Genomic DNA, 20,265 nt, shown 5'->3' on the forward strand with positions numbered 1-20,265 from the left:
AGCTTTTGGCCACAGGAAGTGCCCTGTCCCTTCAAGAGTCATTTGCAAATGTGCATAATAGCACCCTGCAAGATTGATTTCCCTCTGGAATGGAGCTAGGTTCGAATTCACAATTTATGCGATTCCCTCTACCTTGTTGTGAACTGAGAATGATTTTTTGTTTGTTTGTTTGGATTCATTTTAGCAGATTTAAAGAAAGCCTCCAGTTCAAATGCTGCAAAATCCAATCTTCCGAAATCTGGGCTCCGTCCTCCTGGGTACTCTCGTCTCCCAGCAGCCAAGCTGGCGGCGTTTGGCTTTGTGCGGAGTTCCAGCGTGTCCTCGGTCTCCAGTACCCAGTCCACGGACAGCACGCAGCCGGAGCAGAGCCGACAAGCCATGCGTGAGTGGGGTGGGATGGGGTGGCGGGGCACCTGCGGGGAAGAGAAACCCGCTCGCCTGTGCAACTGTGTGTCATTTTCTTTGTGTGAATAGTCAAGACTTGGAATCAACTGCCTTCGTCTACCGCTGCTGTTGTTTAATCATCTACTGAAGAAAAAACACTTATTTGGCTCTACTGGTTATGGGGAGTTAATGTGCAGATAAAAGATTTTAAAGCTCTTCTTACAATCTAGAAAATGACTTATCCAAGGACTGATTTCAAGAGCCCTTTGCTTCACAGTTAAGAAGCCAGTGATAAATCCAAGAATGGTGTTAGAGCATTGTGCTGTCATGAAACATATTAGCTATTACATATCAGCTGAAAGAGGCATTTAGTCACCTGTGATTACCTGCCATGCCTTCCTATTGGTGGAGTACTTGACTGGATTTCTAAAAACTGACTGAATGATGTGAAAGGTAGGAAAGCACACCTGAGATTCTTCAGGTCTGTGCCCAGAGAGGTCCCCGTTAGCTGAGGTGATGCCGCTTCAGGCCTCTTTCCTAAGACTGATGCGGACTGTATTTTAATACAAGAATTAATAGCCTTCAGAGCAAGTTACGAGAGCCACCGTCCCTAAAGAAGATCTGGAGGCTGCCCATTCAGCTGAGCCTTTGATGACCAGACCCCATCTCAGCCTCGACTTCAAAGTCAATGTTATTGGATCCGAAGCCATGACAGCTCAGATACTGGTTTTCAAGACCTTGCCAGAGGCCCAGGAAAGTCGTAGAGGTTTCTGTGTAGAGGGCTGTTTTGAAGGGATTAGAGAAGGTGAATCAAGTTGAAATCATCTGAGAGCAAGAGAGAGGGAGAGACAGAGAAAGACAGAGAGCAAGAGAGAGGATGAGGAGAAAGAGAGAGAGAGACTAATGTATTATTTGTTTTCAATTTCTGTTCTCCAAGCTTGTTTATTTTCTGTCCTTTCTTGAGTTTACAGAGATAATACGGGAAACATTTGTACAGCTCTAAATTTTGGTCTACCTAGTTACTCCTAAAAGTAATATGTTACAGTTCCCTTTATTTTGATGTTTGTAAGTGGTTCCTGAGGACATGTTCTTTGCCCTCTTGGTTTCTTGGAGGGGCTGTGGCTCAGGCTTGCTTTCACAAAGGATTCATTTTAGGAATATCACTATAATTGGGGATGACATCATTACACAGATGTTGCAAAATCTGAAACATGAGTAAAATGAAGAACTATGTGCAAATGTGTAATCCATGTTTTTAGATAGATATATATATATATATATATATATATACATATCAGTAGTTTGAAGATCTTGAAACACAGGAGCAACTATTTGTCATCATTTTTAGTAATAAAATTCCCAGTGAAATGTTTCTCTTTTAGAGAAAGCTTGAAAGAAGAAAAAAAATTTTGTATGGTATGCATCTTTTCAAAAAAAGGAGTTAGGATTTTTATTTCTTTAAAAAATAAAATTGGCCTCAAGGTGAGTTGAACTATGTCTCCATGACGGTGACTTTTGCTGAAGGAAAGCTGATAGATGTGGACAGAATAATTCCAGGTGTTCTTAGGACATTTTTTCTTACCTCTGCTTCAAAAGGATACTGGAGAGGGATGCCTGAGCATCCAGGGGACAATAACTCCTAGTTAAAATTAAAAGTCACATTTACTCTATTCAGAATTATTTTCTCTTTTCAAAAATGTATGGTTCAGTTGAGTTTTAATTATCTGCCACCTACTATGTGTACAACTTGTACTTTACCAACAAATCACAGAAAACCTTTCATTTATCTGAACTGATGTCTAAGTACTGCTAATCATTGTACCTCTACTTGTTCTCAGACTTAATGTCGAGAAAAATCTTGTTTCTGCTCTTTGTTGATGAGATGATGCTCTGATGACAGGGATTAAGTAAAAGATGAAACTCTTGAGAAAGATGAAAGTCCTGAGATCATATTTGAGGCAAAGTTTTGCTGGTTTAGCTCATGGAAACAGCCAACGTGGTATCAGAAGTGGTTCCTATTTTCCTTCTTGGAAAGTTGGTCCTTTTGCAGATACAACTTTCATGTAGGATTCATTTTAGGAATACCACTGTATTAGGATTTATATCATGGTACAGTCGATGTCTCAAAATCTGAAACATGAATGTGATAAGGAATTACAATCATGCATCACTTAGTGACAGGGATTTGTTCTGAGAAATGTGTCATTAGGCAATGTTGTCATTGTGTGAACATCAGAGAGTATACTTATGCAAACCTAGGTGGTTAGCCTTCTGCCCACCAAGGCTGTGTGGTCTAGCCTATTACTCCCAGGCTACAAAGTTACACAGTGTGTTCCTCTACTGAATACTATAGGCAATTGTAAGACAATGGCATTTGTGTATTTAAACACACCTAAATATAGAAAAGGTACAGTAAAAATATAGTTTAAAGTTTTAAAAATTATGTACGTGTATAGGGCACTTGCCATAAATGGAGTTTGTAGGACTGGAAACTGCTCTGAGTACATGAATGTGAAGACTAGGATACTACTGTACTTTTATATGACTGGCAATGCAGTTGTTTTGTTCAAAGTCACACACAGACACGTGAGTAATGCGTTGTACTGTGGTGTTAAGACAGTGATGACATCACTAGGTGACAGGAGTTTTTCAGCTCTATTATAATCTCATGGGACTACCAGAGTGTAGGTGTTTCCTTGTTGACCAAAGTGGTGTTATGTGGCACATGACTGTATTTGCAAATCTGTAATTCCTATTTTTAGATGCTCGTGCATTTCAACAGTCTGCACAATGTCCACACTGACTGCGGCATGCTATATTTGGGTTACTTTTAAGTGACTCACTATGAATTTATTAGTGTTTCCTAGGCTACCCTGGCTCGGCTGTGACTTTTCTATGCCGTTTTCTGGGTCCTGAGGGGTAAGTGATGATGAATGTGGAGAGGGGAGCCCCGTGCAGCCCCCAGAATGTGAGGTGGCAGGACCATTTGAGTCTCAGCTGTTCCACGTGGAATCTTTCCTCCACCCTGGCTCGGGCTCTGAGTCATTCGTTCAAGCCCCCTGGGCAGAGGCTTTCTAAGTCAGGTACCCTTCTGAGTCTTTTTACCTTTGCTACAAGGTTTTGGCAGATGGAACAGACACAGGGAAATGAATCATGTCCATACGTCCTGAGAACTTGAAGGCATCTTATAGTGGAGCAAACTGAAGTCAGGATGGCCTGCTTCTCTTTGCTTCTTAAAGCTCTACAGGAGAGGCATACTCATGATTTGAATATCTTTCCCTTCTATGTGTAAAGCAAATCTCAGAGTGAGAGCTGCCTTGAGAGGTTTCTCAGGCCAACCCCACCCCTCCCCACCCCTTCCCAAGTTGTCAGCTGGCTGCTGTGGGAACACTCCGAGTGCTAGGAAGCAGTCCCTTGTGTAAAGAAGCCACCTCTGAGACTGGGCAGTGTTGTTAGGAAATGCTTTATATGGATTCAGTCTGCCTCTTTGTAATTTCTGGCTAGTCACCGAGTGCCTGTGGATTAATCTAGCACCTTCATTTTCACGTGTCTGTAGGAGAGCCCTGGGCAACTCCCATCACTGCTTTGCAAGTTCATCATTTGAAGATTACGAGGTTGATTCATTTAGAACCTCAACTAAAACTAAAAATTGTACTAGTTAGTGACCCACAACTTAAAAAAAAGATTGGAATGGAAGAGGGAAATGTAATTTACTAACTTAGAACTTAAATTTACATTTGAACTTAAAATCATAGGTCTGACCCAGTGTATAGTTCAGTACTTTTGTAGTTTTCAGAGAAGAAAAAATAATCCCAAATATGCTTTAGGTGACAGAAACTCAAAGAGAAGAATAATTACTGTACTGTGTAATTTAGTGTTGGTGACATTCTGTGACTTAAATGATAGTGACAGGTTGAGCATCCCAAATATGAAATCCAAAAATGCTTCAAAACCCAAAATGTTTTGAGTGCCAACACGATACCCAAAGGAAATACTCAGTGAAGCATTTCAGATTTCAGATTTTTTAATTTGGGATGTCCAAATGGTATAATGCTATATAATTTTGGTATAATGGTATATTCCAAAAGATTTTGGTATAATGGTATATTCCAAAATCTGAAAAAAATAAAAATAAAAAATTTAACACACTTAGTATTTTGGATAAGGGACGCTCAACCTATACTTGGTTGTCACATTAATTAGTAATTAGGTGTAGACTTGATTTTTCCAGTGGGTGGGTAGTTAGAGTCAAAATCTTTGAGTGTATGTGTGTGGAGGGATCATAGAAAGACATAGGGTTTCATGAATTAATCATTCATGAGGCTAGATCCTATCACCCAAGGATAGAATAATGTATGTGGAGTATTCTATTTCATTGTGTATTCTGAAGAGTGCCTGACTTACTGGGTGCTCGGGAAAAGAAAATACCTATCAGAAAAGAACGTGAAGGATATGCTTTCCTTTCCAAGTTCTCCTCCTCTTCTTCACTTGTCAAATGCAAGGCGGACCACCCCCCCAAAAACCAGAATTTATTAAAAATTATTTGTTTATCCTTACATGTTTTAAGCTTCAGTCACCTTCAAAGTACTCTCCGTTTGATGCAATACCCTTATCAAGATGCTTTTTCCACTGCTCAAAACAGTTTCTGAACTCATTCATTTGGATGCCTTTCAGTGCTTCTGTTGTTTTTTTGTTTCACCTCTTCCACATCAACAAAAAGTTTTCCTTTGAGCGGTTTTTTCATCTGAGGAACAAACAAACAAAAAGGTCACTCTTGGCAAGATCAACTGAATAGGGCGGGTGGGGCAAGGGAGTCATACCCTTTTTGGTCAAAAACTGCTGAGCATTCAATGTGGTATGGGCCAGTGCCCTTGTAAATCACCCACCACGAAATGGGCATTCTCATTGAAAGAATCTCCCAACAAAATTGTATTGAAGCTGAATGCAGCCTCTTACAAGAATGCTAGGTGGTATCCTGATGTCGGTGGGTTCCTAGAACACTTACCTAGCGGAGGTGGTGGGGGGTAGAGCCTGTACTATAAGGAGCCCACCCTCCAAAAAATAATTCCATTTTTTGGGGATCCCCCCGTACTTTCCCATTTTCTCCATGGGGTGAGCTAAGAACAGAAATCATGAGGCAATGAATTTGAAAAGAGAACAATTAAATTTTTTCTTGTGTTCTTTTTCCTAGTGCCAGAAGTAGTAGGATGATGGATGGATTAGGGACACAACTGAGAGATGGCAGAGAGCTGGCATTTGCATAAGTCATGAGGATGAAGGATATGTGTTCTCAGAGCCTAAAAAGTGGTGTAAGGGAGGGTGTTAATTTCTAAGTAGGTGATCAGGGAGTTTCTCGGAAGGGGTTGTACACCAGGCGGTCTTCTGGGAGACGGAGATAGACTCTAGGCAATTTTTGGGTGTGGGGCTGGGTACTGTTGGTACATCCAGAAAACTTCAGAATCTAGGGAGTTGCCACTTCTGGTGCACCTTGTTGGGGTCTGTCTTCTAGGAACTGAGGCCCACGTATTTGAGTGCCCAGGGTTTATTCTTAGAATGTATCTGTTCCAGGTCTCTAGTCTTTACTTTGGTCACCTCATCCATAATTTCAACTCTTGGCACTTGGGATTTAATATCCATGCCCATATCCCCAGTTCTGACTCCACTCTAGAACTACTCACCTGCATTTCAAATGACCCACCAAATATCTCCAACCAGGTGATCCAAATCACCTCAAACTGAACATTTTCCAAAAAACACAATTCTTCAGTTTCTGGTACAAACCGGTACCTTCTCTGGAAAAAATTGCTCTATCTTTTAATGCTTCCTGTGATATCCTGGCAACTCAGACTGGACATTTCAGAATCGGTATGATGTCTTGCTTGATTTTTGCCTTTGTTTCTGTTCAATGAATAATTCTGGTCAATTCTTTCTCTCTAGCATTTACCCCATCCTCTTTCTTCTCTCTCATCATCTTTGTTTAAATCTGCAGCACTCTCATCTAAACTATTCCTGGCATATCTTGGCTTTCTAGTTCTCAAAGCATGTGGTCCTTTTGGCCCTGTTTTGATAGTTGCCTGGTGCCACCATGCCTGCTTCACCTCCTTGCTGGACTTCCCATGTCCTCCATGACCAACCCTTAACTTTCTCTCAACTTTCCCATACACCATCTCCTGACATACACCGTCAACTGGTCGATCACAGTAATTCACATTTTTCCCTTGAGGACTTTGTACTTTCCTACCTTTGGATTTTGGTTTAAACCAGTGGTGTCCAACCTTTTGGCTTCTCTGGACCACACTGAGTAACAGAAAGGACAGAGCCCCAAATGGAGTTTCTCTGGCCTCCTTGAGCCAGATAATAATCTTTTCCCAGAATCCTAGGAGTCACAAAGCATTGAGATTAACATCTCTCAAGAACTTGGCTTTTATGTACCCGCCCTGCCCTTCTCATCTATATGTGACTGACCCACCCATCGATCCAGTAGTCAGAGATAAACCAGAAACAGACCCCATCACTATGATGTCACCTCTGATGAATGCTTGCCTGCCCTGCCCACCCCCAAAAGAAGTTTTTAAAAGCCCCTAGTTTCAAGCTCTGGCTGCCATGCTTTCTTAAAGCTCTAGCCCCCTCTCCATCTTGGAGAGGTGGATCAACCCCCTCTCTCTAATCTACTTTCTAAATAAACTATCTTTCCTAACCTAATTTCTGTGTAATTCTTTGTATCTTACCTGCAACCCTGGCCTAACAGTAGCCTTTTGACTTTCCTGGGCCACATCAAGTAAAGAGGAATTGCCTTGGACCACACATAAATTATACAATATAGTTAAAGAATATATATAATAAAACCTCTTTTATTTTTTGTATTTTTAATTCTAAAGTTTAGAAAAATGAGAGCAATATAAAACTTGTGGGAAATTTGACCTTGTTTTTGTAAAACTAATCTATCCATGTCTGACTCGACGGAAGTAATCACAATTTTTAGTGAGTTCTCAAGATGCTCGTCAGAAATATTTGTTTGAATTTTGCTCTTCATGTGCTTCGTCATTGAAAACAGGGGCTCACAAATGTATTTGCTGCCAAAAAGCAGTGTCACAAATAAAGTGTAATTGCGAATTTCAAAACTGAAACTATACATAGGGTCATGAAGAAAATAAATGCTAAAAAAAATACAATGTTAAAAGATTTTGTGGGACCGCATGACTAGCTGTTTTGGGTGACAAGCAGCTCACAGGCTGTGGGTTACACATGCCTGGTTTAAATTGTTTATCTCTGGAATATGGTCTCCTTACCCTCCCATCCCTGCCCCTTCCTTCCGCCCCCAGCCACCACCTCCCATCTCTCTCTGTAAATTCCATCACTTTCAGGTGCATCTCCAATTCTGCTTCCTCCAAAAAGCCAGCCCAATGTGATCTTTTTTCTCCTGAAAACTTCTAGGTCTCCTGGCTTATATCACTTTTTATCACATACCATCTGTTACAGTTATTTGTTTTTATGTCCTCTTCTCTCCTGTGCCTTATGAGCCCTTTGTGGATAGAAAGTGTGTCTCTTAATAATCTTAGTATCTCTCACACTAAATGACACTGTACTTAACAGTAGTAGAATTTTAAGGGAAGTTCTCTCCCAATAGAAACTTTTTCTCTTATGTTAGAGCATATAAAAAGAGACTTTTGAGAATAATTTGGGTAGCCATCAGAGCATTTTGTGTTGGAAACATTTTTTACTTTTTGGATGGAACTTGATAGTTGAAGTTTATAATCATGGTTTTCACAGTTTTCTAGGATGGCTAAAATGTTTTCATTCACTATGGTGTAGCTAGAGACAATTTACATCAGTCGAAAAGTAGAAAAGAGAAGAAGTCATTTAAAGTATAATTGTATTCAGGGATAAAGATCATATAGACTGACCTAATAGTCTCACAGAGGTATAATAACTTATATATCTCCTTGCATATAATTAGTCATTTAAAAATAATTGAGCTACAATTGTGGCTCTCCAGGAGAGAATTTCAAAGTTCCCAAACTTAGATGTTTCAATTTGGAGAGATTATTCTCCTGAAATTTTACAGTTTTATTTCTTGTTTTAATACTTAAAATTAGTAGATGTTCTTTTAATTATTGAGTAGGATTTGGGTTCTTGGGATAATAATTTGAAGTGGAAAATCACCAGCCTTCTTGGAAGGCTTATCAGTGAAAATGAGGGTCAATATGAAAGCTTTTGCAATGTTAACATCAGTGTGGATGCTTCTGAATACAATAAAATACATTTATATACATAACACATTTAATTTTCTATGTCTGATGTGCATTTTAAATAAGATCAGAGTTGACAAGAAGTGTTATTAGTAACCCCTACAGAAACAGCCATTAACCTATCTCATATTCCACTGGTGATGAGGGAATCATTTCTTATTCATGGAAAAAGGAGACGATGGCTTGGGAGGTCAGATTTCAGAGATGCTATTACCAATGTGAGATTAAGCCTTATGGACATCTTCGCTCATTCCCTTTGAAAGCACTCAGACAGGCATCAGGTCTACCCAGGGATAGGACTAGATTGTAAGCATGTTTTGTATTGTTTTTTAGAGTGTTGGTCATTTATGGAAATACAATAAACTGAAAGTTTGGGGAATGTATTTTTACTTATAGCAAAAAATAATGTCTAGCCGAACCAACTCATTTTTCTTGGCTGTCTTGTTTTGTAAAAATTGGATTGTCCAGTTTCTGTCTCCAATCCTGTATTCTTTCAGCAGTCACTGTGTAGCAAGCACAAGCTCAGTGCTGGGGATGCTAGGTCCTCACCCTTGCAGGGAGTGGGGGAGATAGGATTGTGCATAATAAGTCCATGCAGGGAAATGTTTGAGTGGCTGTGATTGAAGACCATATAGCATTGGATGGATGGGTGGGGGTGGAGGCCCACTCCTGAGTGAGGATGGGGAAAGACTTCCCACCCTGCAGGTCCCCTCCAGGCTGGCTCAGCACTACCATACCATGTTTTCATGTTTCATCCTTCCACACTGGTTTTAGGTAATAACACCCCTCCTCCCAATGGGCTCTACAACACTCCAGCAAATTAAAAACTGGAGATGGAGAAGATAGATGAAAAAAGATTGGCACGCTTTTGAAAATCCTTGAGGCTGGATGATGGAACCACGAGGGCTCATTATACTACTTACTTCTCTTTTTAGTATGTGTTTGAAAATGCTTAGTAAAAAAGGTTAAACTCCCACCTTCTCCCTGTATTGGTTTTATTTCTTTTTTGTTTTATTTTGCTGCTACATTTAGTGGTCCCTAGAAAACCCTGAGACAATTTTTTTTCCTTCTAACCTATTTGAGGTATCATGAACAAATAAGGTTTTTTGTCCATATATCAACACATCACATTGTGAAATATATTGTGTATATATAGCATCGTGAATATATGCTACAAGCGATGTTTTGTTATACATATATATTGTGACGTGATTGCCACAATCAAGTCAGCTAATATATTTGTCACCTCACGTGGTTCCCTTTTCTGTGTTGGTATACATGCATGTGTGGTGAGAACATTTAAGACATACTTTCTTAGCAAATTTCAAGTACACAATACAGTATTAGTAACAATCAGCCTCACATTGTACATTAGCCCTCAAGAACTTATTCTTCCAGTATAACTGAAACTTTGGACCCCATGACCAACATCTCTCTATTCTTAAATGATGACACAGTGTGTTAATAAAGGATGTGAACTCTAGAGATAGACTGGGTTTATATCCCACCATTTGGTAGCTCTGTGACTTCGGGCAAGTTACTTAACTTTTCTGGGCCTCCACTTCCCCATTGTAAAATAATAATAATATTAGTAATAATGAAAGTAAGTTTTGAAAACCACCAATGGGGTGATGGGAGTATTCAATGGAATTGATATATCCAAAGTGCTTAGAACAGGGCTCTGCACAGTGATAACAATGTTTCTGTGGCCATTTCCATCCATTGGCATAAAGTTCAATCTTGAGAAGGATTCAAAAGCTCTGTGGGAAAAAGAGCTGTGATGGATTAACATGTCTGGCATGGAGTAAAGAAAGTGACTGTGATTATATTGAGGTCAGGCAAATGACGTCTGTTACTGTTCTAAATTTTTATAATCACCTCATGCATGTATGGTGAATGGGTTTCTGAGTGTTAAACACATATACCATTTATAAGACATGAAAGTGGAAGCTGGTCAGTTGATTTTCATGAAAACCTCTTACTTTTGAGCTATACGCTGTGCTTGTTTAGATGTTTATAAAATACAGGCAAGGAAAGTTATATTTTGCTCTCTTGATCTAAAAGGTCTGTACCATGCATTTGGCATATTATCATTTGAATTAATACATTCAGTTGAGTTCCCTGTAAATTAAACATACTTATGCATGGTGACTAATATATTGCACATTCATCTAAGCGGATGGCATTTAAAACCTGCTCAAAATAGAAACTGAGAGTTGGATCTGATTTTATTTGTGCCTTTCCAATGTCTGTTGGAAGAATGGGAACATTTGATTTCACAGTATATAAAGGGCTTTGCACAGCTTCTCATTTTGCTAGAGTCTAATTTCCATTGTACTAGGGTTTAGTTTGTCAAACATCTCAATCCAGTTTGGGTGGGGAAAAGAGAAGAGTGAGAACAAAACCCAGAATAAATTTCTGATTTCCTCTGGAAATGCAGAAGTCAAACAAATGTTACTGATGGATTCCAGTATCTAGTTTCCTGGAATCTGTAATTAAGTAATTCGAAGTATTCTTTATAAGGAAAAAAAATAGAATCATTTTCACTGATTCATGCTGTTAATTTTCCCAATTATTCTCACACATTCAGTTCTTTCTCTTTCCTAGTTTCTTTGCTTCCTTCCCACACATTTATAAAGGAGAACATGGTTTTTCTAAGTATTATTCAGGATTGTCTGTAAGTGAAAATATTTTCTTTATTGCTTAAGTAACACCTAATTTATCCACCTTGACTTGGATATCTGAGCAAAACTGTTAGCAATCACATGGACCCTCTAAAGGTTCACCAAATTTGTAAGTGCCATATTCTAGCATGTTCTAGCTCATTCTAGATGTTTAATGGAGAAAGGTTACCTAAAGCTATGGAAATAGTAGTTTAGATAAGAAATATGCCAGTCTTGCTTGCATAATATGCATCAAAACTGACATTTATGGCGTAGTGGAATAATTTTGGGGGAAAGTTAGTTAACCTCACTGGACTCAGATTTTTATTAAGAAATTTAGAGGGAATGCTTTAAATGAATTTACTAATTTTGGCTCTGAAGAGCTAAGATTCTGTGATTTTATTCTGTAAAAAATGTGGGACTATTTATGGTCTTAAGTAAGGAATAATAAAGTTCAGCTGGGCACAGTGGTTCACACCTGTAATCTCAGCACTTTGGGAAGCAGAGGCGAGAGGATTGCTTGAGCCCAGGTGTTTGAGACCAGCATGGGCAACTTGACAAAACCTTGTCTCTAGAACAAATCATAAAAATTGCCAAGTGTGGTGGTGCATGTTTGTAGTTCCAGCTACTTGGAAGGCCGAGGTGGAAGGATCACCTGAGCCCAGTAGGTCAAGGCAGTGGTAACTGTGATCATGCCATGTACTTGAGCCTGGGCAACAGAGTGAGACTCTGACTCAAAAAAAAAAAAAAAAAGGTAAGGAGAAATGAAATTATATTCAAGAAAAATTAATATAATAATGCTGAACAGAGTAGTTTGCAGCAGGGAAACTGGGTATGAGACATCTTAGCTCTGTCAGAATTAGAGATACTTTCCTTCTGGACCAGACTTCACTTTTGTTATTTATTTCCATGTCTTAATAAGATGGAAATTTCAGAACACTAACAGAGAACAGTTCAGAGGTTTGACTACTCTGGCTTTTTTTCCCTGTAAAATGCAAGGCTGTGTGATGCTCGGAAGTTACTTTTTCCTGCTCTCTGTTTCATGCTGGGCATCCCGTATTATTGATTCAGGACCAGAACCAAGACAAGGGGATGCAAGCAGGGGAATGGAGGACAAGGACACATTTTCATACATGTTCGTGCTTTGATCTTAGCAGGAATTATAGGTCACAGGTCACATTTTATCACAACACCAACTCCACTTGGAACTGTGGCAGAATAAGAATATTCAAAAGCAAGCAACCATAGCTTCTGCACCAATCTTGCCTTCTCATGGGGACTTTGCCAACAGCACGTGCTTCCCTATATTGTTGTAACATGCATAGGCTGTCTTCTAGGAAGGTTCCTAAACATCCCTGGTGTATTTTTTTGGAGGTTGTAGACAGGACTCAGAGAATGGTAGTTCCCCCCTTTTTTTTCTTTGCAAAGAGAAAGAGAATAATTTGCGTGGTTATGTCAGGTTTCTTTGGGCTCCTGTGATGGGCAGCGATTGGCAGGAAAGACTTAAGGGGATCCTGAAAGCGGGGAGGGTTATGGTGAGAATGGAAAGGAAGGGACAGTCCGACAGAGTCTGCTTTGTGGGCACAGGAGGAGAAGTGGGTTTGCAGAGTTCTGATGAGCTTCTGTTTGATCATTTTGGGCTCCCAGGAAAGTATCTCTGTAATGAATCCAGCAGATTTGGAATGAAATGAAGGAGAGCAGTCATGGAAAGTATGACACTGGGAACCTGGTCTGACATCACTGAGGGAGTGTGTGCAGAATGAAATGGGAAGGGATGCCAGCAGATTCTGCAGGGTGTGTCTGTCTGAGTAATGAGAGGGGGCATGGCCAGAGAAGGTGTGGTCACTGAGGAGGAGGATAGCAGATACAACCGGCATCATGAAATCCGAGGGAGGGAAGTTCATGGAGAGAGGTGGCCAGTCAGCACCATCGGCTGCAGGACTGAAATGTTGGTTTTAGTATTGAGAAAAACAGGTCCGCAGACTTTGTAATTAGGAGGTTATAGGTAGATTTTGAGCGAGTTTGAATAAAAAATGAAGGCAGAAGAAGGCAGAAATTAGATTACACGAGGATAAGGAAAGGGAAGGTGGAGAATGTAGGCGCCTCTTGAGAAGTTTGGTGGGAAAAGAGAAAGGACAGTATGTAGAGAGCTCAGTAGAGTAGCAGGGAAAGCTACTTTGCTTTTGCTTGCTTTTTTTTTTAAGCACATGGAAGCATGCTTATGCTCTGAGAGGAAAGATTTAGTAGCAAGAGAGAGATGAAAGATGGAAGCAAGTGAGTAATAGATGGAACAATTTCTGGAGTGAATAGGAGGGAATGATTTTAAATATACAAGTAGAAGGGACAACCAAGAAGACAGAAAGGAAGGAATAAAGGATGAGTGTAGAGAAATTTTGGACAGAAGGAAAAGTGCTACAAGGAATTCTCATTAGGTAGCCTCATTGGTCCCAGGTAATTAAAAAGTAGGGATTTTGCAAGGAGTAAACTTGATGGAGTTGGGCATGGGATTGCATAAAAAGGTATACAAGGGGGGCCCCAAAACCTGGAACTTATTTATAAAAAGTTGTGTATTTATTCTTGCATGTTTAAATTTCAGTCGCCTTCAAAGTCCTCTCTGTTTGTTGCAATACACCTACCGAGATGCTTTTTCCACTGCTCAAAACAGTTTTTGAACTTGTCAGTCTTGATGCCTTTTAGTGCTTCTGCCTGTTTTTTATTTCACCTCTTCCACATTGGCAAGATGTTTCTCTTTAAGGACTTTTTTCATCCAGGGAAACAAAAAAAAAGTCACTCGGAGAGAGATTGGGTGAATAGGGAAAGTGAGGTGTGAGGGCCATGCCATTTTTTTTGTTTGTTTTGTTTATTTTTGTCAAAAACAGTTGAATACTCAGCGTGGTGTGGGCAGCTGTGCTTGTAAATCAGTCATCATGAAATGGACAAGTGCGTTGAAAGAGTCTCCAGAAAAAGAAAAGAAAAAGAAAATTCGTGGAAGCTAAACGTAGTCTCTCACAACAGTGTCAGCTGGTACACTCGTGCTGATGGGTTCCTAGAACACTTACCTAGTGAGGGAAGTCTGTACCATAAGGGGCCCACCCTCCAAAGGATAATTCCAGTTGTAATGGTTGCTTTGAGCAATACACTATGAGTTGGTAAGAGGTGAATGGGAGAATCGCAGAGTTGCATACAAGGCCCACTTAAGGTTAAAGATCGTGATTTTATACTGGAAACATATAATGGATTTTAGGACTGTCCCTAATGATGTTTCTCTCTAACAACCATCTCTCTCCAGTTATTGTCCTGATTGTACTGTAAGTTATAGCAATTAAAATTCTAAAGTGAATATATAATGTTTCTCAGGAACTTTGAGTCGTGAGATACTTAAATGCAACTTCATGCTGGCTTAAAAGGGATGTAGGGAGCCCTGAACCCTTTCTCTCTGCTTTCCCCTTCCCTTCCCTTCCCTGCCCAGCTATACCAGTCCCTAAGAGACTCCAAGGAATGCAAATTGGAAATTGTTAACTTTAGGGCAAATATGTTCAGTTGCCTCAAGAATTAGAAACAGAATTCACACTATAGTCAAAAGAGCAAATTCTCTTCTAAAGTGTAAATTACCAATGATTATTGCCAAGAATGGTATTTTCTTACTTGCTGGTTTGAAATGGGGCCCTCATGTGTCTCTAGATTGGATCTGCTCGATAGAACTTCCTGCAGTGTAGACCTATGCCCTCCATACAGAAGCCAATAGTCACAAGGGTGATGGAGCCACTGAAATGTAGCTAGTGTAACTGAGAAACTGAGTTCTAAACCTTATATAATTCTAATGACTTTAAGTAGTGTCCTTATTGGACAATGCAATTCTACATTATATGACCAGTTTGGATTTTCTAAAAGACGTAGCACTTCTGATAAAGAAATCTTGAAGATTCATCATGGCAGGTGTTTCTTTCTCCATGTAGAGGTGACCCTCATGAATTCTTAAGGGCTGGGACTTTAGGGTCCCGAACTGGTGACACGGAACTAAAGAAGATCTCGTAAAGCTTTGTGTAGGGGTTGGGGCTGAGGAGACTTTTCTAAAACTATAGATGTGTTCTCTATACCTGATTGGTTGTTTTATAAGTTCATATCATTGTTCATAAAACTGGGTCATAGAACATAGAATAAATCATCCATTGCGATCAGAGCCATCATCCTCATATGTAAGAATAGCAGAGCGAATGTAATTTAGTTTCCTCTTCATGACACCTTCATAGAGTATAAATATAATAACTTGATCCCACTCTATGTAGACAGCGTTGGACAATATTCAAACTAGAAGGGAAAATGGTAGGGAGAAAGAAATATATCAAATCCATGAATGATGGAGAAGGAAGGAAGGAAGGAAGTAGACTGAGGTGCAGATGGTGTGATATCTGGGAAAGGGATAAGGGGCCATCTGTACTCTGTCAAACTTTTTCTGGTTTTCTTTTTTCTTTTATTTTCTTTTTTTGAGTCAGAGTCTCACTCGGTCACCCAGGCTGGAGCACAGTGGCATGCTTATGGCCACCACAGCCTCAACCTGCTGGGCTCAGGCGATCCTTCCACCTCAGCCTTCCAAGCAGCTGCAACTACAAGCATGCACCACCATACTCGGCTAATTTTTCTTGATTTATTGTAGAGATGAGGTCTTGCCAAGTTACCCAGACTGGTCTCGAACCCGTGAGCTCAGGCAGTCCTCTCACCTCCACCTCCCAAAGTGCTGGGACTACAGGCATGAGCCTCCGCACCTGACTTTTCTGGTTTTCTTGAAGACTTCCTGTCCAGCTGCTCTCTCGCCCTGTCCTCCCCAAGACAGGAATGCAGCTAGAGCCAAAGCCAAAGCTCAAATTCATGACAATTCTTTTGGTCCCTTGAGATGCAATTATCTATATTTTCAACTAAGGGAAATGCCAGACTACTAGTGAAATGCAGTTCAAACAGAAACAAAATTTTAAATGGGTGCTTGAATTAAAAAAAGAAAACTTCACTTCTGTGGTGTGCACATCTTACCCCATGATTTTGCTGTACTCCTAGATTACTGTAGGCACCTACATTGCACATTCTTGAACAAGAGCCTCCTGGATAGAAAATAAGAGGCTGTAGAAATGTACAGTGTAAATGAAGTGAGATGTAGATTTTTAAAAATCTGCTATCAGGTGCCACCAGCTAAAATGAAATATTATAAAGCTTGTGATTAAGAATGTCTGATGCCATTAATGCTCTTTGCTAGACTGCCATTATCTACAACCAATAGATACCAAAAACTGTGTGCTGGTGAGTGTGGTCACTTTTTGACACTCAACTGACGGGTTTTGTTGAGTGCTTTTACACCAATGAGTATGTAAAGATTGTATGTGTGGGAGACAGTTTGAGTTTCCTGGGTGATTTCAGTAAACTCGCTTCACCATCCAGAGTGACTATCAGTGATTCCTGAGTGCATGTGTGAATTGGGTATTGGCATCTAAAGGTACCCTTCCAGCCATGTTGTAAGGATGATTCTGACCAGGCTATCTGTCGACCAGATACATACTCTGGAGTAACCATTAATCAGAGTCACTAATGGCTAGGCATTGTTCTTTTGTTGTTTTCCTTTAGTTTGTCCTGTCAAAAATGGTGAGAAAAAGATAAATAATTTAATTTTTTTGTGAGTCAGAGTCTCACTCTGTCACCCAGGCTGGAGTGCAATGGCACGCTCACAGCCACTGCAGCCTCAACCTTCTGGGCTCAGCCTTCCAAATAGCTGGAACCATAGGCATGTGCCACCATGTCTGGCTAATTTTTCTTGATTTCTTATAGAGACAAGGTCTCACCAAGTTCCCCAGGCTGGTCTTGAACCCATAGGCTCAGGCAGTCCTCTCACCTCGGCCTCCCAAAGTGCTGGGATTATAGGCGTGAGCCACTGTGCCCGGCCTGAGTTAAATATTAGAAAGACTGTGTGCACTAAAGATAATGTATCTTTATATCTTAATATATCTTTAGTAATTGCATATGAAATTTTTAAAATTTTTGTTTCCTTTAAATTAGTAAGGTGGTGAACTAAGGAAGGAGAGCTAGACTGGTGACCAGGACTACTGGGCCCAACCCCCAACTTTTATGCTAACTAACTGTGTGGACTTAGTCAAGCTAATTTACTCATTTGGGCCTCAGTTTCATCAACAATAAAAGGAGGCATTTGAGCTCAGTGATCTTCAATGTTCCCTCCAAATGGTTCTTAAAAAAAAAAGTCTCATAAATGTTGAACTGAATGACAGAGTATGTGTGCTTATTCTGTGTAATGGTCGTGGGGCCATAACAGAGTATGATATCAACCAGACCAGCCAGGCATTATAGGGTTGTTACGGTGTCTTCCCATATTGATGTGTAGATATCTGTGAGTAATATACTATTATAACTTGGAGCACACCAAGATGTAAATAAAATGTGAGCCAGCTCCTATAAATCTGCCTCCATGTCTGACCCCCAGAGCCGTCAACTCTGCTGTGTAAGGGCTGCGTGGAGTTCAGTTCAGATATTGCTTGTGTCAAGCAAGTCAATTCAGGACTTGGAGACAACAGGGACGCATTGGAGAATAACTAAACCTGTAAGGTAGGATTAAATGTATTTGCTGTGTATTATTTTTACCCTAAATGTATGCAATACATTACATTTAGATTGTATGTGGTAAGTTTTTACATAAATGTCTAGTTCTTCCTTTCTAGGGAACTGGGGAGAACCGTCTCCCTATCTAGCTTAGATTGAAATTTCACTTTCTTATATCAGGACCCTTAGTCTATGGTTCTATTTATGTATTTTAACCCATCCTATCCTCAAGGGATATGTTTCAAGACCCCAGTGAATGTCTGAATCTTCAGATAGCACTGAAACGTGCACACACTGTTTTTGTCCTATACACACATACCTATGATAAAGCTTTATTTATAAGCTGGACACAGTAAGAGATTGACAACAATAATTAGTACTAAAATGATTATATATTATTTTGAATATAAATAGAATATATTTAATTACAAAATAGAATGTAGTTTATATGTTAATAGGATATAGCAATATGCCTGTATCACTACTCTTACACTTTGGGGCCATTATTAAGTAAAATGAGGGTGACTTGAACAGAAACATAGTGCTACTGTGATAGTCCATCTGGTCACTGAGGCATCCAGTAAGTGGTTCATGGGCTGGCAGTGTCTACATGTGAATTCACTAGACAAAGCAATGATTCATGTTCTGGGTGGGATCTGGTGAGACAGTATGAGATTTCATCATGCTACCAGAAAGGTGTGCCATTTAAAACGTATATATTTCTTATTTCTGGAATTTTTCATTCAATAATTTTGGATTCCAGTTGACTGTGGGTAACTGAAACTACAGCTAAGGGGGTCTACTGTACTAATTCAAAGTGGACTCCAAGTGTGGTGTTTCTTCATGGTATTTCTACATAGCATCACTTCTTCCCAGAAGTTCTGAAAAATTCCCTCACGTCTTGTCCTTTTCCTCACAAGAGCATTTCTTTACTGCATCCATGACACTTTTCTAGCTCGAGTGCTTTGTTCTCTGTGTGTTGCAGTTCTGTGGGCAAAGAATGAGTTGTTTTACAACCGTCTCTTTCCTTATATAGTATATTGACATGGGTTCAAGGTTAAGTTAGAGGAATTTGTCCTGCAGAAACGTAGATACTGTGGTCAAGCATTTTGTGTCTTCTCGTCTGCTACCACTCATTGACTTCCAGTTAAGTATGCCCTGCCCTGGAGTGACCAGGAACTGGGCCCTTGTCACTCTCATCACCCATGTGGTGATGACAGGGCTGCCAGCAGTTCCCAGGGCCATGAGAGGGTGTAGCCCTGCCATTCTCCCTGTCTTTTGGTAACTGTCCTGGTCATGTTAAGTAGTAGCAGGTGCCAGTGCCCCGTCCCACCCACTCTCCTTGGTGTTTAGAGTTGACTGCTAAAAACATGACAGCGGTAATGCAGTTAATCACATTGCTACCCACGTGTGTGTTTATGCATGGATATGTGTGTGTGTGTGTGTGTGTGTATGAATGTATATATATATAAATATGCACATTTACTCACGCACCCCACCTCTTGCCCAAATAAGTGGGTTATAAATAAAGCAGCCACCATAGGATCCCCCACCACAGAGAGCCAAGGCTCGAATTTCTTTCCTGGTGCCATTTATGAGAAATTGTGTGTGGCAAGGAGTTGACACATGAGACAGCCGCATTATCCACTGTCAACCCCATTTATTCTGACCCCTTTGATTAGGAAATGAAATATACTAACACTTCTCAGGCTCTAAAGTTGGTCCCAACACAGGAGACTTGTGTTGCCACTGGTAAAGCTTGTTAATGAAGGCACATGAGCCAGGACAGACCCCATCAAGATGGAGAAGTATGCTAATCAGGCTGGAGGTCAAGGAGCAGCTGTTGTTTCAAGCAGGTGGTATTCATTTGTGTGTGACAGTGGCTCTGAAGAGGCCTGAGAGCTAAACCGTGGCTCCCTGGCTTTCATCACAGTCAAGGAAAAGATGAGCTCTCAGGCTGGAGCCTGGTTACTGGTCCAGGAGGTGTAAGTTGCCTGGGGATGGTTCCTTTATGTCTCTTGGGCACTATCCACAGTCATCATCAGCGTCTTCTTCTCATGCCCCTGGCTTTATGGTTCTTCCAGAAGCCCTTGTTTACCATCACAGAAGCCAAGAATATCAACCATCACCTTAGATATCCAGGAGACAGTGAGCATTTCACAGAGGAGGAGATGGATGCCAGGGAGAGGAGATGACTTTATCACCCTCCTGGGATGAGTTTAGTGACAGATGTGGGTGGAAACTTGGTTCTGATGTTCTCATGCCACAATACACACCAGGGTGAGAGGCATTAAATGTAGCTCCACTGTTGGCCATTGCCTTGCTAGACTCTGGTGTGGCCATGTGCTCTTTGAGCTATGGCTGTCACCATGCTT

General features: G+C 40.4%; 1 protein-coding gene across 1 annotated transcript in view; it reads left to right on the forward strand.

Annotated features, from left to right (window-relative positions):
• Positions 1–20,265, forward strand: part of LOC103271956 (microtubule-associated tumor suppressor candidate 2-like) — a gene marked incomplete at its 3' end in the record, with an annotated part of 212,321 nt that overhangs the window by 44,047 nt on the left and 148,009 nt on the right. Inside the window, exon 3 of the mRNA XM_008069445.1 lies at positions 185–382. Within this exon, the coding sequence (XP_008067636.1) occupies positions 185–382 (198 nt within the window). The remainder of the gene's footprint in view (positions 1–184; positions 383–20,265) is intronic.

The sequence above is a fragment of the Carlito syrichta genome, unplaced genomic scaffold, assembly GCF_000164805.1.
Source record: "Carlito syrichta isolate Samal-C Ts95f unplaced genomic scaffold, Tarsius_syrichta-2.0.1 Scaffold312037, whole genome shotgun sequence".
Taxonomy (NCBI): domain Eukaryota; kingdom Metazoa; phylum Chordata; class Mammalia; order Primates; family Tarsiidae; genus Carlito; species Carlito syrichta.